Source organism: Cavia porcellus, unplaced genomic scaffold, assembly GCF_034190915.1.
Source record: "Cavia porcellus strain 051 isolate PalLab524CR breed Dunkin Hartley unplaced genomic scaffold, mCavPor4.1 scaffold_9, whole genome shotgun sequence".
Taxonomy (NCBI): Eukaryota; Metazoa; Chordata; class Mammalia; order Rodentia; family Caviidae; genus Cavia; species Cavia porcellus.
The window spans coordinates 72,516,711-72,535,291 of record NW_026947492.1 but is presented as its reverse complement, the minus strand read 5'-3'; the positions used below and the strand labels follow the sequence as shown (position 1 = coordinate 72,535,291).

Below are 18,581 nucleotides of genomic sequence, written 5' to 3'. Positions count from 1 at the left end.
ATGTTTTAGGTTTTAAAATATTTTGCTTTTCATTTTTATTACTTATATATCTTTTGTTTTCATAGATTTATTTTGTTTTACAAATGTAAAAGTTGTTACAAGAAAATTTAGGGTTTCTGGCTTGATGTGTGCTATAATGAGCAGGTAATTTATACAACATCAAAAGAAAAATTTCATGTTACACTGACCAATCCACATGCATTTTTTTTTGCACATTGACCACATGCCAAGAATTCAGCCAAGAAATAGAAAGACTTGCAGATAATAATAGCCTTTTTCCTGTGTCTTGACATCTACCAGACATAGTAGTGGAGATTTAGTACATGCCTTCTACAGAATTAAAAAAAAAAAAAAGAGGGAAAATGCAGATTCACAAATGCCCCAGGGGAAAATTGCCTAAATGGCTGTCCATCAATGTGATGCTGAATATGCTACCTAAGTATCTTTTCTCGCCTCTCCTTCTCTAACATGCTATCAAGTTACACTATGAGACAAGAAAAAGAAAAAATTTTAGTGTATTCTAATGAGTTGTTTGCAAACAGGAAAAATCTACTTAGCAAACAAGAACAACATTCATATTCAGTCCTCTTGTAGAAAGTGGTAACCTCTACAAAGGAATGAGTGATTCTTGTAAATGAAAACCATACCAAAAAATGCTTTTATTCTTTATTTTGATTGGTTTTAATCTGTTTTCTATTATTTGATTTAAATATGTGCAAAGGTATGGATAGCTATTTTGAAGAAAATAAGAGACATTATGGTAGCCATTGTTGACTTTCCTATTGTCTGGTTTTGAAGGCTTGTAATGCTTTCATTGATTTGTTTTGACTGGTTTTATACTTCATTTGTTTTGATTGTGTTTTTTTTTTTTTTGTTTAAATTCATGGTATGTGAAGATACAGATACTATTTTGAAGAAAACAAGAGATATTATGGTAGCCATTGTTGATTTCCTGTTGTCTTGTTTTGAAATCCTATGTTGCTTGGATTGTTTTTTCCAGTCTGCCTTGTTCTATTTTGTTTTGCTTTGTTCTCTTTAAAAGAAAAAAATCTTCGATCCCTGGTACCGGTAAAAAGGAAAAAGACCAAAAAAAAAAAAAAAAGAAAAAAAAGAAAAAAATCATAGATACCAACTACTTTACTAGATAGAAACACTAAGGAAAGCCACTAATTGATGCTGAGGAAATAGAATATATAACACTGCTCCAACAAGATTCTATTTCTTTGGTTGATTTTCCATGTCTTATAAAGGACAGTTTTAAACTATTATTTTCAGAAACATCATGTGGACATGGTTGAATGCCTTAACTTTTGATCATGAATAAACTTATGATTAGTGAATAAATTTAAATTGGTCTGCTGCTGGTCTCCCAAGGTTTTCTTTCTTGCTTTTTTTTTTTTTTCTTTTCTTTTTAGTCTCGCTAAATTTCCAGGAGAGGAATTTGAGTTTCAAAATGCCTATGAACATGAGCAACCTGATTTTACTACTAGGAATGATCTGTTTGGAACAAGGCAAATCTGCAACTCTTTTTCTTCCCAAAGGTAAGTTTCAAATGAACTCTGTTGTACTTTGATCTAAAGGAATAACCTTTTCTGGCAGTGGGTATCATAACTCCAGGTCCATATTTCTTTGGTAAAGTAAGAGAAATAAATATATTTTGGAGATCTAATTGTTTTTCAAGTAATTATTTTGGACTTTGCCCCAGCAGTCAATATATTAAATGATATGAAATATTTATGGACTACAACCAAGGTGGGTCTTTTTTCACTTTGTTTTACCAAATGAGCAGGTTATTCACTTCTTTGGATACAACTCAAATCCTGCATTTTGTCATGAAGCTAATTCTGGAAATCAACACAGATTTGAAAGCACTTGTTAGATTTTGAAAATTATCTTGTTGTAAAATATGAAATACATACACTGTAGTAGATTGTAAATGGCCTTTTCCCCCACTTGACTATCATAAACTGAAAACAGTTCTTGGCAAGCTTCTCCATCATCAGACTTGTGCCAGACCAGAGAAGCACCATGTTTTCTGTCTTTGCTTCAGTGAGTTCAGGAAATAGTAAATTTTGTATTTAAGTACTTATGAGTCATTCAGCAGAAGCAGTTAGAAAATAAGCTTTTGATCCAGTGTCCTGTCTGTACTAGATTCAGAAGTAAAAATTTTTATGTTTATGTCTTATATTATTTAAGAGTACACCTTCTAATTTTTAGTTTTATATCTGAAATGTGAGAGATAACAGGGTTCGATTCATAGGCATAGAGTAGAAATTTAAAAAAGAAGTCATAGGAAAGAGCTTTATGTATTTTAACACATTGATCCAAATAACTATCCTCTTAAGGACATGTTCTCAAGAAAAAAAAAAAAAAACATCTGTTCATCAGCTCAACTTTTCCAAGTGTCTACTATATGCTGGCAATGGTGTTAAACCTTAAAAACATGGAGAAGATTCCTACATAGGCTTTTCCTACACAAATAGATTGCAGTTCAATGGTAGAAAGTACCAATGCCTGATGGAAGTACAGTGTGACAAAACCATTAAAAGGATAAAGAAAGAGTGCTGCACACTGCCACGGAGATGCCCTTAACCCACTTTGAGAAAGGAAAGAAAGGCTTCTCAGTTGATGTCATTATAGATCAGGAGGTTCTGTGAGGCAAAGATGTAGAATTATTGTGAGGCAGGGCCTTCTGGACTCTCTTAAAATAGCATGGCTTACAGGAAGAGAATGGCTTACAGGAAGAATGCAAAATGTACTATCAGTGAATTATCTGGTGGAGGTAAACAACTGTAGTTTACCTCTTAGTTGAAAAGTGAAAAACCCTTTTAACAAGTAAATGCAATCGTCTCAGAGATAGTCTTTTCCACAAAGAGGAATGAGTTCTTTCTTCCACTTTCTGTCAACCTCCTATCCTAACACTATCATGTGAATCAGAATACTGTCTTCTCTCTACTCTCCTTAAGCAACTTGCTACTTTCTATATGTACAGAGAATTAAATCCAATAAGGTTTTTTAATATACAACTGCGTGGCAGACATCATACTCCATATTCTTAGACTTGGTCTCCTGCAAAGAGCAGAGGAGAAGATGTGGATGCTATTGCATTCCAAAGCAGGTATGGTGTCATCAACAAACTTAAAGAACATCTGTATGCATCAGGAACTGACAGATATTGTGAGTATAATTATCTCTAAGATTAACTTAACTTGCTGTCTTGGAGGAGCCCCAACTAGTTGGGTTGAAAAAACATAGAAATGGCCACAGTGATGTGTGATAAATGTCTTAAGAGAGTACAGAGTGCTGTAGGGAGGCTTTTAGAGAATGGAATGCCCAGAATCAAAAGGGGTCAGCATTGCTGATAGCCCAGTGGAGATCTACCACTGTGGCCCTTAACCCTCACATCATAAAAATAGAATTCTTGGTGATACACCTCCTCTACATGTCAAAAAATGAGATAAATCCCTTGTATTTCAAATCACAGCAAGTTCCAGCAGTCAACTTAGAGGTATTTTGTGATCTTTCTACATTCTTTATAACCTGCACTATTTTTCTGAATCATAAGAGTTTTCTGTATCCCTCTGTTCTACAGATTTGCAAATCATTCAATGTTTGTCTTTTTTCTAGCTCCAAACTGTGGGCAGAATGTGGTTAAAGCACAGCCTATAAATTACTTAAACATTTTCAGTCGCATTGTTGGGGGAGACCAAGCAGAAAAGGGTTCTTATCCTTGGCAGGTGAGTCTCAGGGAACATTCTCAGGGTGGGGGCAGGGGGGCTATGAGACATGTTGATTGAATCACAAGGAATTCTGTGCTATGTGTCTGTGCTCTGTTCTGCCTACCTCTTCACCAGCAATATCATGCGTATGTACAAAGATCAGAGTTCCTCATGATATGCATTGATTCAGTTCCACCAAGTTTTTTCAAAATAGTTATGTGTATTGTTGATTTGTGTCACCAACTAGAAATTCCATCCCAAATGTTTAGTTCCTAAGACAAAAGTTCTACTCAAGAAGTTAAAAAGTTTTCAAATTTACTATTTAAAAATAATTTTATTTCAAGAAGTGTATATAAAAATGTACTTGCATAGTTAGAAAAGACTAGAGAATTCATATCTACAAATTCACTCTGTTAGGATGTAAATTTTTCACTTATATAAAGGACCTCTCAGAATAGTCGATAGAGAATAGTGCCTCCTAGTAGTAGCTAAGGTTCTAGAAATTTTACTTTGATTTAATTTCCCAGTCCTACCATGTCATGAAAATGCTCTTATGTTTGTGCCCTTCAGGATATTTGTATTTATTGTCTTTGAAAGTCCATCAGTTGTCTTTACCATAGAAATCATGTTGTAATCTCACATCTTCAACTCACAAGTAAAGCAATTCTTCATTTTTAGTTCTCTTGAGCTGGTCATTAACTTTTAAGTCAAAGAATAAATGTTGAGTTTTAAGCCAAAGAATAATTGGTTGAGTTTTGTCCAGTGGATTGACTGAAAGCTAGGTCATTGTCATTGACCAACTGGTTCAGTGATTGATTAGCATTTCATGATTGAGTAGTTCATTAATCAGTTAATTACTAGTTCAATTGGTTTATTAGGTCAGAAATCCATATTTAGATCATAGCAAGAGTGACTCACTGATTTTTTATGACATGCTCTTTGTTCTATTCTTAGCCTTTCTCTCTATTACTTTTTTTTAATTTGGAGAGCGGGTCTTTTGTTGCTGATGTTTTGTTTTGTTTTGTTGATAGGAATCAGGCCAATAGCCCCACAAATACTAAACTATGTAGTCTATCATTTAGCTATGCACATTGTTTTTATTTCTCATAAAACAATTTTTGATCAAAAGATACACTAGTCTAGTAAATAACTTTTGTTGTAATTCCAAATCTGTGAAGATATTCATTGAATGTATTTACCTATACATTGTAAGTCATTTTACAATAAAATAAAATATCATGAAAAGGATGCACCAAAGATAGAAAGCATGCTGGAGAGGTAAAATAAAGAATAAGACCAAAAAAGTTATAGGAATCGAATAGTGAGTTAAATATATAGAAAAGGGTAGGTCCAAACTATTTAGGAAGCTTAGCGGAATTGGATACATACTGAAAGATCGCCTCACCTTGCATTTCCCCCAAACCTCTTCAGCTGGTCTCTGCTGTGCTTTGTACCCTTTTCCTTTCTTCATTCATAGATACTGTTAATGTTGTTAGAGCCATAGATATGGGACAATGGTGTTATAAAAACAGTAAACGAGGGACTGGGGATATAGCTCAATGGCATAAGCACCTGCCTGGCATGCGCGAGGTAAGGAGTTCGATCCCAATACCAAAAACAACAACAAAAAAGTAAACAAGTACCAATATTTCTAACTGCCAACTCAACTGAAAAGTTAATTATCTCAAATTAACTATCTGTCTTCCAGACCAGGACTGGGAAAGCTCTGGTTTCAACACTGGCCTTCTTTCTGAGTTGTATTGCATAGGTTTTACTCCTCCACAGTCATGAGTCGTATAATTATGAGTAAGATATTTGGTTTCCTTTTCAGCTTTTGGGGCATCCTAGAGCACTACACTCATTTCAGGTCTTTGCAATTCAGGTGTCTCTGAAAAAAAGGAAGAAGCACATCTGTGGAGGAACCATCATCTCTCCACAGTGGGTGATCACGGCTGCTCACTGCGTCGCAAAGCGGTAGGAAGGACACAGCTCATCAGTGGGAATCCTATCACCACTTCTCCCTCGGAGTCAGTAACAATAATTCTATTAAAACGTGCAGGACCATCCTAATGTATAACATAAGCAGGGTTCAGTGAGACTGTCACCTTGTACACAACTTGGTGAAGAACCATACAGTCTTTGCAGACAATCTTTTATTTACTTAAAATGCTGAAGTTAGGCCTGGAGGTTATCTCAGTGGCACAAGTGCCACTGATGAGCACGAGGTCATGAGTTTGATCCCTAGTACTGAAAGAAAAAAAAAATTGCTGAAGTTAATAAAGAATAATGTTCAAGTGAGTGAAAATTTTCTCTACTTTTTATAAATTTCAGTGAAAATTTATCCAATTCATCAATACATCTTAAGTTAAAAAAGATGGGAAACTAATAAAATATAAAGTAGACTCTCATGTCTTCCTTCCTGTCATTCTTACTTCTGTGTATGTCAGCCTAACAACTTCCATCCTTTATGCTAGTAGGCACTAAAGACACTAACATGACTAAGAAACAATTCCTGTCCCCCAGACAGTTGATAGTTTTAGTGAAGTGGTAGCGTGGTGTGATGACCCATTTATGCTCCAGCCACTCAGGAGACTGAAACATGAGGAGGGCTTGTCAAGTCTAGGAGTTTGAAATCAACCCAGACAACTTGACAAGACCCTGCTTCATAAACAAACAAACAAAAAAGTTAATTGAGGGGTGGGAATATAGCTCAGCAGCACAGTGCCTGCCTGGTAAGTGCAAGGTCCTGAGTTCAATTCCTGGTACAAAAACAAAAACAAAAACAAAAAAACAGTTAATTTAAATGTCACTGAATATGGGAGGTGGTAAACTCGACGGTTACTATGTACTAAGTTAGGTACTTAACATAATCAAAAATTCAGAAAAGAATACCAAGAAGAAATAATATCCTTTCCAATTTTGTATAAAAGAATTACTTCTGAAAATAGAGTCCCCAGTGATGGCAGCCTCAAACCTCTTAAACCATCTCACCAAGTTCCTTTGAGATGACATTGTCCCAAAGACATGAGGTCTTTCCCCATGTCCTAAGAAATTTCTAAATTTCAAGCAAAAAGAAGTTAAGGAGAAGATCCCAAAATTCCATTACCATCATATGTTAAATCTCCATATAAGTGTGCTCTCTGGGGGCAGAGTTGTGGTGCTGTCCTTCATAATACAGACCTTGACTGAGATCTTTGACATTAAAGCTGCATACTTGTCAGGAATCACAAAGCATTTCCAAAGGCTCTCCTGGTGTTGAAGTTGCATCAACCTCTCACAACAGCCAAATAAACTCCCTTACAGCTTTTAGAACCCTGAGTCACAAGTACATTTCCACTAATAAAAATACAATGCTATCTGTTAAATGCATTATATCATTGGCTCCATATGAAGCCACTCTTCAGGAGTTCTCCACTGCAAGTAGTAATTTTTCCTTTTTTTCCTAATAGCATTGAAATCATTCTCGTTTTCTCTACTGAGAAGTTTTGAACCCCACATTATCCACCCATAAAATTTCAAATTGGCCAATGTGTTCACTATTTAGAACTGTACTCAGAAGCTCATTGAAAGCCTCCAATTTTCTACTTCTTTATAGAAGCATAACTTCAATTTTGAATGTCACTGCTGGAGAACATGACTTGAGCCAGACAGAGCCAGGAGAGCAAATCCTCAACATCAAAACCATCATCATACACCCACAATTCTCCATCAAAAAACCGATGGAGTATGATATCGCCCTTTTGAAGATGGCTGGAACCTTCCAATTTGGTAAACATCTAGAGTGCACCCTCAATCACCTACCCTATATTCCCTATTAACTCTGGCCCATGTGCATCTCTAGTGTCCATAGTATGCAGCATATGACCGGTTGTTCTGCATTATGTGCTTTGAGATGGTGAGTTTGATTGCTGGGTCCCCTACCCTGAAACTGTTTGCTTGGGTTATTGGAGTAAGTGGAATCAAGAAAGTGTGACCTCAGGAGATACCAGACAGATACATCACAACTCTTACAAGGTTTGGGAGGAACTGCCAGATCCCAATCGATAAATAATTTATGGCAGTGTCTCTTACGTGAATGGGACGAGCTCTACCTTGGTTCTTTTTTTTTTTTTTTTTTTTTTCCAGGCCAGTTTGTGGGGCCCATCTGTCTTCCAGAGCCTAGGGAACGATTTGAGGCTGGATTTATTTGTACTACCACAGGCTGGGGCCGCTTGGCTGAAGGTAAGAAACCCTGTGCTACTCCTCTTAATCAGAGATCAGAGTTTACCGGTGACTAATCAGAGAATAGAATTTTTATTTATTTTTTAAAATATTGTGCAAATAGTGCACTTACAAATTCAGGTCTTTCCCAAAGGCACAAATCTGATGTCAGTTAATGAAAATGGATATGTCATATTCAACTCAGAAGCACTTTTCTGGGGGTCCTGTCCCTCTGTTCTAGGTGGCATCTTTCCAAAAGTCTTGCAGGAGGTGAACTTGCCCATTTTGACCCAGAAGGAGTGTGCGGCTGCTCTATTAACCCTAAAGAAGCCTTTCAAGGGGAAGACCTTTCTCTGCACAGGCTCCCCTGAGGGAGGCAGAGATGCATGTCAGGTGAGTAGGAACTTCAGATCTGCCCCCAGTTTTGTTGACAGGTGAGGGCAGACATACATTAGATGCACTCCAGGTAAAACTGAAATGTGGGAAGGTAGGTCAGGACAAGTCAAACTAAGGGAACAAGTCGAACATAATGTTTTGAAAAGGGAGTGTGAATTCAGAGGAGGCCCAAATAACAGAGTTGATGCCAACAATAAGCTCAAGCTCTCCCATTCCTAAAAGATTTTTGGCTCTTTCCTACTTAAATTTGTGGGTGTTGAGATCTTTACTTTTTCTGACTCTTCCTGTTTACAAGACCTAAAATCAATTTTATCACTGGGCAGGACTTCTGGGAGTCTGTAGCATGAGAGAAGAGAGGAAAGAAAGCTTGTCATTCTGATCAACACCTAGGATGGTAGAGATGGAGCTGGAATTGATAGGCTCCAGTGATAGTCAAGGACCATTTGAGAATTATGCTTGGCTAATTTCCTTGTGCTTGGGCCATGAGTCTCAAATACTAGAAGTGAGAAGTTGTCATTAATCCTCGTCTGTCATTTTTGTGTGGGAAAAGTGAGCTCTTTGCAGCATAGGCACTGACAATGATGTAACATGGGCTTTCTCCATCTGCAGGGAGACTCAGGAGGTTCACTCATGTGCCGAAATAAAAAAGGAGGCTGGACTCTAGCTGGTGTGACTTCTTGGGGTTTGGGCTGTGGTCGAGGCTGGAGAAATAATGGGCAGGAACAAGAGCAAGGATCTCCTGGGATCTTCACAGATATTAGTAAAGTGCTTCCTTGGATCCATGGACACATCCAAACTGGTAATAAAGCCATCATGCAAGGTTAAGAAGCTGCTATTCTGCTAGGGCAGAGAGCATTAGGCAATTCAGGACCACGGTGCACAGCCTTCCACTTCTGTTCCCAGGGTAGCCCAAGATTATAAAACTTACTGTCCAAAATAACAGCAAATGTGAAGTGTCTTGCAGCACACAGATATTCAATGAAAAATGAATCCTTCTGTTGTAGATTTTGTCAATTTTTCTTTCAATGAAATTATGTTACCTGATAATATTTTTTACTGCCTACTTCTCAACTATCCTACAAGATGTAGCACATATCAATCAACCAGGGGCAATTTTGCCACGTAAGCCAAAATGTTGGGAAACATTACTGGAAAGGAGACAGTGGCATCCGGTGCTTAGGGACCATGGATGCTGCTAAACAAAGTACACTGCATGGGACAGACCCAGCTTGCTCCAAATGTTCATAATGCAAAGGGTGGGAATTCCTGGCATAGAAACAGACATGGTTCATTTGACAGGGCCAAGATCTACACAAAACCTTCTACTAAACTGATCGGGGAATAGATTGCAGCATCTCTTCAATTCCAAGTCAACTGTTTTTTTAACCGGTCTCAAAAAGGCTTTCATCCTTTCACACTGAGGTTAATTCAAAGTAATTTGGTAGGAAATTGAATTTTTTTCAAGTGTGTGGCTCAGTGGTAGGTATCTGTGGCATCAGTCCAAGTTGTAGCCATTCCAGAAATTCTCTTGTGGTTGTAGGCAAGTTATTTCTGAATCTAGCCTCTAATCTTGTGTAACATAACCTCTTGGTCCTCTCTGTAATTGCCACATTAATCAAAACTGTTTCTTAATTAGGAGACTCAATAAAGTAAGTAAAATCATCTCTGTAAAACACCAGGGCCCCTTTCCTATTTTGTCCATTTATCCCTTCTGGTCTTTTTACATGTTAGATTTTTTATTAGTTGTATACTAACTGTCTTTTGAGTGGAACAGATGTTAGTTTCTTGAAATATCATTCAGGATGCCACAAGCTTTGAATTGCCTTTCTTTTTCTTTCCCAGGACATCAGAGAAAAAGCTTCAGAGGTAAGCACTGCTTGAATCTGCTCCTCCCACAACGTAAATTAACATTTCCAAATACCATGTCCCTTTACAATCAAGTCTTCCTTTGCAAATTTCCATGCCACCTAAATATGAAACTACCAGGTGCACCCAGGCTGTCTCTTGCCAGTCTGGGCTGTTCCATACCGAAGATGAGCCCTGGATTCTTCTTGTAAATCCAGAGCTCAATCTAATTAAGCAAACATTTTCCAAACACTAGCTTCGAATCAGAGACCCAAGACAGTTGTCCCACGGGTATATTAGACTCATCTCTGTGGCACGTTGCAGCTCTGCCTTGAATTTACCCTTTGATTTTTGGCAAGCTCTTTCATATCTCAACCTTGATTATCCCATCCATAAAGAAGTTGGACCAGCTGGTCTCTAAGGTATATTTAGCTGATATCTTAAATGTTTCTTGAGATTGTTCAACTATCAGCAAAAAGTTAAGAGCTTAGAATAGGGAGAAGCTGCATCTAACTGCAAATAAATAAACAAATATAGGGAGATTTTGAAACATAGATACTTTTTAAGTTGAACCTTATCAGACAATAACAATTTGTCAGGTGGTAATAAGGTATGGTAATGAAATGACTCCAAGGGTTGGGGATTTACCTCAGTGGCACAACACCTGCCTGGCGAGCATGAGGTTGTGAGTTCCATCCCCAGTACCAAAAGGAAAAAAAAAACAACAACAAGAAAGAAAAGACACCATCTAAAGGAATTATTCCTATCAGAAGATGGATATTAAAAGTCAGACAGGAAAGCTGTAGGGTATAATAGAGACCAGCAAATCAGCCAAAGTAATTTAAGTGTAGGATGTGTTATAAAGGCCTATGAGGAAAAAGATTTGCACTAAGATAATTTGAAAGCAAATTCTGTAAACGTCAAAGACCAGTCACAAAGTTTGGAATTTATTAATAGGAAGTTAATTAATTAGATGCATCATTTAGATTTATAAGCTATTGACATAAAAACAGCAGGCAGGTGCTAAATTCATGGGAGTATAATTCAAGGTGGAGTGACAAAATTATGTAGTAGTTTAAGAGATAAACAACAAAGATTTGAGCAAAGACAATACCAAGAAAATGAAAAGGACAAAATAGAAAGGGAAAAATTATAACTTTATTATCAATTTTAGAAATGCTAGTAATGAGAGAAAAAAATCAAACTTGATTCTGTTATAAAAATACCAAAGTTTTGAGCCTGAGAGACTCAGAAAAGAGCATGTAAAAGAGAAGAACACAAAAATGAATGCAATTTTCCTGACCCAAAGGAATTACACTTGAAGCATGTTGAGTCTCGAGAGATAGTTAGCAAACCATTGTGCAGTCTGAAGTTCAGAGAAGTAGCGATGATAGTTAAAACCAAAAAGACAAATGGTACTGGTCAGAGGGCTCATGTAGAAAGGAGATGAGAACTAAGGCTAGAACCATGGAAATAGCTGTGACTATAGAAAAAAGATGGGGGTCTGAGAAAGAAGAATTTTAAAAAATCAGAGTCTCAATGTGAAGCAAGCTCTAAAAAGAATAAAAAATAATGATGCACTGAATAAACCTAGACACACAGATGTTACGAAGAACGGGAGCTATCAAGAAGGACCAGAAGGCTCCAGTGACCTCACCTTCTAGAAGCAAGGGTTATTGTGTTCGGCTATGAGTGTCAGCACTGATTCTGTGGTTTTCCCTCCCAGCCTCATGTGCTGAGCAAGATGCCATAGTCAGCCAATCTGAGGGGGAGTTGCACTTCCCGGAAAGCATCCACCTGTATCGTGACAGCGAGCAGTGAGTAACCCCTCTACCATCTTCCCTCAGACTCCCACCTCCAGTCTGGCTGTGCCCATCAACTGGACTGTGGTAGTCACTTTCCTGTCTAGCAGTGAAACTCTCTCTGTGTCCCTGCCTGCAGAGTGTGTGTCTGGACCCTGTCGGTCCCAGAGGAAATGCACATGTTGCTCAATTTTTCCCACTTGGATGTGGAAGTTTGCCACCACAATTATCTGGCAATGTATTCTTCAGAAGACAGACTCCTTGGTGAGTGAATATTTTACACTGTCAAATGAAAGTGCTGCTAGGTGGACTTACAGATTATGATGTGGTTAGCACAAGTAGTCTAAAAATGTCACAATTCTCATCTCCAGTTTTGAGACTCACATTGAGAGTGGAGAGGAACAGAATCTCAGCCTGATGATGGCTGCAAGGCCACACAGAATTTCACTTTCTTCATTCTGCTTCCCATCAAACCAGGCTTTCTAAACCTAAATTTCATTAGGAGTAAAATCTAAATATATTGCAGTGTTCCTCAGGGTATCCCAGGCAGAACCTGGGCATGAAAAGGACATTGCCTCAAGCTAGGAAGATACCAAAAGATAATAGGAGGAGGAAACAGAGCTTACTTATAAGAAAAACAGAAGTGGAGTAGTGTTTCTGTGTTTATCGACTGGAGTGACTTCACCCCTCCCCCTGCCAGACATTTAACAACATTTTAGAAATATTTTTGGATGTCACAACAGGAGACTATATTAATGGTAGAAGTCAGGATGCTACAAAAACCCTGTTAAAAGCACAGGGCACCCAATAGTGTCGAGTTTGAGTCACTCTAGTTTAGACAGATTTGAAATTTCATGACCATTAATGGGTGTTGTTTTCTAGAATTTGAACAGTGAATCTTCTTCTTGTGTTGCAGGAATATTCTGCGGAGAAAGCCTTGCTTCATCCATTCTTGTGGGCTCCAACTCTATAAGGCTTAAATTCTTCTCTGATGCCACAGACTATGCCACTGGGTTTAATCTCACCTACAAAGCTCTTATACCAAAATACCTTCCTGGTAACATCATTTACTTTTATCACAAACTATCCAGGTCCTTTTAAGAAGTTTTAGTCCCATTGGACTCAAGTGGGGTCCATAGCAGACAATACCACACATTGTCAGATGGAAAGTATTTTGAGTAGTTTGCAGTCTTTCCTTCCACGGCCCTCAAAATTCACCCACCTACGTGAACCAGGAGACTGAAGGGCTCTGGAAAAATCAGTAACTACCCTCCTCCTTTCTGGTGGCTCTGTCTAAAGTTTCAGACTATATCATTTATGGAAGACAAGAGGGAGAACACTGAGAATTTCTCTTACTTTGTTGGTGCCATTCTTTTCTTTTTGATTTTTTTACTTTTTGTGTGTTTCAGATTCAGGTTGTACTTCCTTAACCATCCTTTTTGAAGAAGCAGTCATCCAAAGTCTTCATTACCCTGAACACTACACTGACATGATTAACTGTAACTGGATTTTTCAAGCCCCAGCATATCACATAATAAAGGTATTGCCTTTGGTTATCCTTACTTAGTTATGATACATATTATCCACAGAATAACTGATATAAGGACAATATAGGCAACATATTTTATCTGTTTTATTTGTGGATATATTTTTAGCACTCAGTCCATAATGCACAATACATCATCTCTCAATAAATACTTGAATAATGACTAGACCAAGTTTCACCTAAATTGCATCTACCAACATTGACCACTAGGTGGCACTTGCCCTCTGGTTCGTTTTAAACAACAAACCAAAACCAAACCAAGACTATTGCCTTAACCTTTGCACCTCATGACTTTAGTCAGTCTCCAGTCCCTTCTAGAAATAAGGGTGTCTTCCTTATAAGTTTAACTGCTAAAATCACCCAAGTAAGTAAAGGTAAGAAAATTCAATGACACGGACAAAATCATCAAACCTTCCAAGAAAAGAAGAGTAGGAAACAGTTGGACATGAGTGGTTTAAGAGCTACAAGGCATTGTTGGAGAGATTATTGGAATATGAAGCTAAGACCAAAGTATGGAGACCTTAGAATGTCAGGTACAGGGTGTGCTCCACATTCAATTAGTAGGATTATTGCTTATGTTTCTTTGCTCATTGAACTCTAGCAGATTCTGCTAAGGGAGATTATGAAGTAGTTAAAGGTAATACTACGGTCAGGATGAGGCATTTACTTCTAAGTCTCTTAAAATGATACTTGGAAGAAGGGAGTATGTGGTGGAGAGAAAGGAGGAAGGAAAACGGACGAGGGCAACCTCAAAGTTCTAATATAGCTATGCATTGCTTAATAAGAGGGATCTGTTCTGGGAAGTAGGTGATCATTAAGCTACTTCAACATTATGTGAACATCACAGAGTGAAACTGTGCAAACTAAGCAGCTACTGTCACTAGTTGATGCAATTATATAGGACTACTGTTGCATAGCTGGTCTGTTGTAGACCAAAATATGTTTATGGCACATGATCATACTTGAGGTGGAAAGGGAGCTGAGATGCAGGAGGAAAACTACATTGGTACAATTTAATGGTAGAGCGAAATGGAGACTTTATTTTAAAACACAACACAAAACAAAAGCACATGGCCAATTGTTTGAGTTTACCACACAAAGTTAGAGTCTAAAGAGAATAAAAGTTGAAAGTTAACTCTTCAGTCCTCACACCTCAAAAACTAGTAGAGCATTTGGGTTGGAAAGTTGAGCATCTGAGAGTCAATGGGCTGGGGCATCTGAAACATCAAATGAAGTTGGAAGTTAACAGAAAAAAGATCATATGAGTTTTACAAATGAGTGGGAGAAAAGGGTCCTCTTTCTAAAAGTTTCTGAAAACCAGAGTAGAGGCAAAATTTTCGACAGAATTAAGGGAACACTTGTTGTTTATAACAAGGGGAAACATTTAGATATGTGGAGGGAGGGTAATTCAGTGAGTGCTTGTAAGGAGAGAGGGCAGAGGGAGAAAGTGAGGGAAGAAAGGAGGGAGGGAGGGGAGGACAAAGAGAGAGAGAGAGACAGAGAGAGAGAGAGAGAGAGAGAGAGAGAGAGGTTTGTAAGAGGAAGAAAGGAAAAAAGATATTTCCTGAAAACACTAGAGCTAGAAATGATTCAGAACCATGAATAAACAGGTGTAGATGCTGTGCATCACTGAAATGATGCTCTCACACCCTGCCCGTGACAGCATCACCCTGTAGGACCCACTCAACACCACAATTTGGAAATTGCTATTATAAACTATAACAATATGCATAAACTTTGACTTGGAATATCAAAAATGCAGTATACAATATAAACTATCCAGAGAAGCAGTTTGTATTTCCATGCAACTAGTTGTGTGTCTAAGCTAGCAGAACCCAAAACCTAGCTATTTCTGAAGATAACAGTGTCTGAAGAGTGGACTCAAATATTTGTACAAACTTATATTCAACCTGTATTTGGCAGCTTTGATATTTCAGAATGTTTGAGAACCTGTGATACAGCATCTTTTACTAAACTACTTAACTTTATTCATGAATGTTGCACTAAGCACCTCATGTAAGGTGTGACTCTACAGCAAGTTGAGAAATCCACATTTCTTGTTTAATTAAAAGCTCTTCATGTTGTTCACTCTGGATTTAACTTTGAATCTTCTCAGCTGTCATTTCAGAGTCTGGAAATAGAAGAAAATGGAGGCTGCACTTTGGACTATGTGACTGTGCATGGCGATGTAGAAAGAAAAGAGGAAATAGGTTTGTTCTTCCCAGAAGTTCAGCTTCTTCCAGTTTGAATTGGGCACAATCGTGAGATGGGAATAAAAAGGATATCGCTCATTTTTCCTTCATTCCCCTGTACCAATCCCATCCCTCCCTATGGTCTCACTATCCTTCTATATGCAAGGCATGAAGAGAGAGAGGGAGACTCAAAGAAACATTTGAACAGAAAATATGAAAGGCCCACAAGCAGCCAGGAGTCAGAAGGGGAAGATCTCTTAGTGGCATTTCAGTGGAAACATCTGGCAAATGAAACAACTCAAATGTCAATGGGGCTAAACGCACACTTTTAAAAAGCCAACTGCCTTTTCTATTTTGAAAACAAATTGTCACACTCATCAGAAAATTTATTTCTCAACAATTTCCTAAAGAGTCTTTTTTCCCCTTTGCATTCAATGCCACATCTATGTGCCGGGCCCTTGACGATGTCTTGCTGGGGCATCACTCAGCTCGTTTGTGTGGCTTCGCAGTGCCCACACCTGTGATGAGCTCCTCTGGTGTCATGTTCATCAACTTCCAGTCGAATGAAGATAGCACCTTTGGAGGCTTCCAGGCTACAGTTTCCTTTATTCCTGCAACAGGTAAGAAGACAGAGGCACCAACTCTTCAGTTCCCAATTCTAATCCTCCTAATAAAGAGCAATTAAAGGCAGCAGATAGTTACAGCCCAACACAGATACAGACAATGCTCATTATTCGAAGTAAATTATATCCTCTACGAACCCTAAACGAGGGAGCACTGAACCACTGCTGCAAGGAAATATTCAGGTTAGGTTTCTGCAAATTTTTCATCAATGAATTAATACATAACTTCATTTTATGTATTGAAAAAGACCCCCATTGGAATATAGTCTTGATTCCTTAATATTCACTGTAAACAGTGAAGTAACTCATGTTTTAAATACTCTTATCTGCCACAGAGTGTCATTTACCTGACTTTTTTATGTAAGGGACATTTTGGCCTTCTTACACTGGGGAACACTAGATGGCACTTCAGCTCTATACTTGGGAGCCATGTTATTCAGCTAGATAGCCAGCAAAAAACAACACACAAACGAAAAGGGACGCTAAGAGACCACACAAGGGACATTAATTTACATTCATTTTTAGGGCAAAGCTGAAAATGAAACAAAACATTGGTTTCCTTTCTCCATCTTAGTGAGGAATGTCCAAATATTCCATAAAAGCACTAAGGATATTGTCTTGGGGGTGACACATAAACCTTAGTGAGTAGGCAAATCCACATAGGAATCTACAAAGAATGAAGCATTTTATATGCTCAAATTCTGGCTAATCTTTAGTTAAAAAAATAATCATCTGAAACTCTGCTTTCAATGTTAAGTGGGGAAAAACTTCATGCTTAATAAAAGCAGAGTAAAGATTAAATCACATAAGATATACTTGACCGTAAGTAAGTGAGAAACATAACAAAGGAACAGAACGTGAAATATCCTGCCCAGTCCCCAAGCACTGGACAATCTCACTACTCAGTTTTCTACCCATGATCTGCTTCCAAAGTCATTATTAGATATTAAGTAGCTGGTGATGGGAAAGCTAAGTTACGGTTAAAATACTCTATTTCTCAATTAAGATTTACTGAACTGCTCCAGAATTCTAACAGTATCTCTATAATTCATTTTCTGATATTCCTGATATTCCTATTTCTGATATTCTGATATTCCTAATCCTGATCTTCTTTGTGTGAGTCACTTCAGTAATTATATCATGTTTCAACCCAGATTTAAATATTTCCATGCCAGAGGATGAATCCACTTTGTAGAGGCATGGACGGTAGCACCTGGAGGGATTAATCCTTCTGCTAAATTGTTTGCAGGGCAGGGTATCTAAGTGATACACTTAGACTACATAATACAGGGTTCAGCCAGAGAAACAGGTGTGATAGGTTAAGTATCTTCCCCCAAAATGTGTTGAAATCCTTCAATCACACTAAATATGATCTTATTTGGAAATAGGGTCTTTATCGAAACAATCAAGTTAAAATGAGATCATTAGTATGGGTCCTCCAAGTGACTCGTGTCCTTATGAAAACCAGAAATGTGAAGATGAAGGCAGAAACGGGGGGCACATGTCATCTACAAACCAAATGGCACCAACAATTGCCAATGAACCTCCAGGAATAAGGATGAATCATGGAACAGATTCTCCATCTTGGTTCTTACCCAGAAGCAACCTGTTGACATCTTGATCAGGACCTGTATTCTCCAGAACTGTGAAACAATAAATTTCTGTTGTTTTTAAGCCAGCAAGTTTGTGGTGCCTTGTCACAGTAGCCCTAGCCAATGAATATACAAGAATTAAGTTATACAATTACAAGAACTCAAGCAACACACCCAGGAGACAGTCAATCAAAAAAAGGAAAGTCATAGGAATTCCAGATTCCATAGTCTTGGGCTGAGGTTGTCCTCCATGGGCAGGATTTCTTCTCTCCTTTAGGGAACATTAGCCCTGCTTTTCAAGGCCTTCCATGCAATCAAGTCAGGCCCACTCATATTGCCAGGATGATCTTCCTTACCTAAAGGCAACTGATTTGAGACTTGAAGTACATCTGCAAAATTGCTTCAAAACACCACCTAAATTCTTGTTTGACTGAATAACTGTAGGCAGTAGATTTTCCAGGTTGGCATATTAAAAAGGCCATGAAAGAGGGGCAAAGCATGTGATTGGTGTTCGTTCTGCTCAAACCAACACTGAAATGTTTCAATCCCTAAGGATAAGAATTTCCTTCTTAAGCAACTCATCTGGTGTGGATAGCTGAATTGTGTGCCAAACTGTGGAACGACTCACAAGATCCTTCTGCTTCTCATGTATTTTAATGCCAATGA

General features: G+C 38.0%; 1 protein-coding gene across 1 annotated transcript; it reads left to right on the top strand.

The window, feature by feature from the left end:
• Window positions 1-1,397: 1,397 nt before the first annotated feature.
• Ovch2 (ovochymase 2) lies at window positions 1,398-17,518 on the top strand. The gene is made up of 15 exons (XM_003462435.2): window positions 1,398-1,541; window positions 3,628-3,737; window positions 5,602-5,693; window positions 7,315-7,487; window positions 7,845-7,940; window positions 8,161-8,312; window positions 8,925-9,114; window positions 10,158-10,181; window positions 11,887-11,977; window positions 12,102-12,226; window positions 12,879-13,019; window positions 13,372-13,502; window positions 15,625-15,718; window positions 16,189-16,320; window positions 17,478-17,518. The coding sequence occupies exons 1-15, from the start codon at window positions 1,454-1,456 to the stop codon at window positions 17,516-17,518; spliced, it is 1,680 nt and encodes a 559-aa protein (XP_003462483.1). The 5' UTR covers window positions 1,398-1,453.
• Window positions 17,519-18,581: the final 1,063 nt, after the last annotated feature.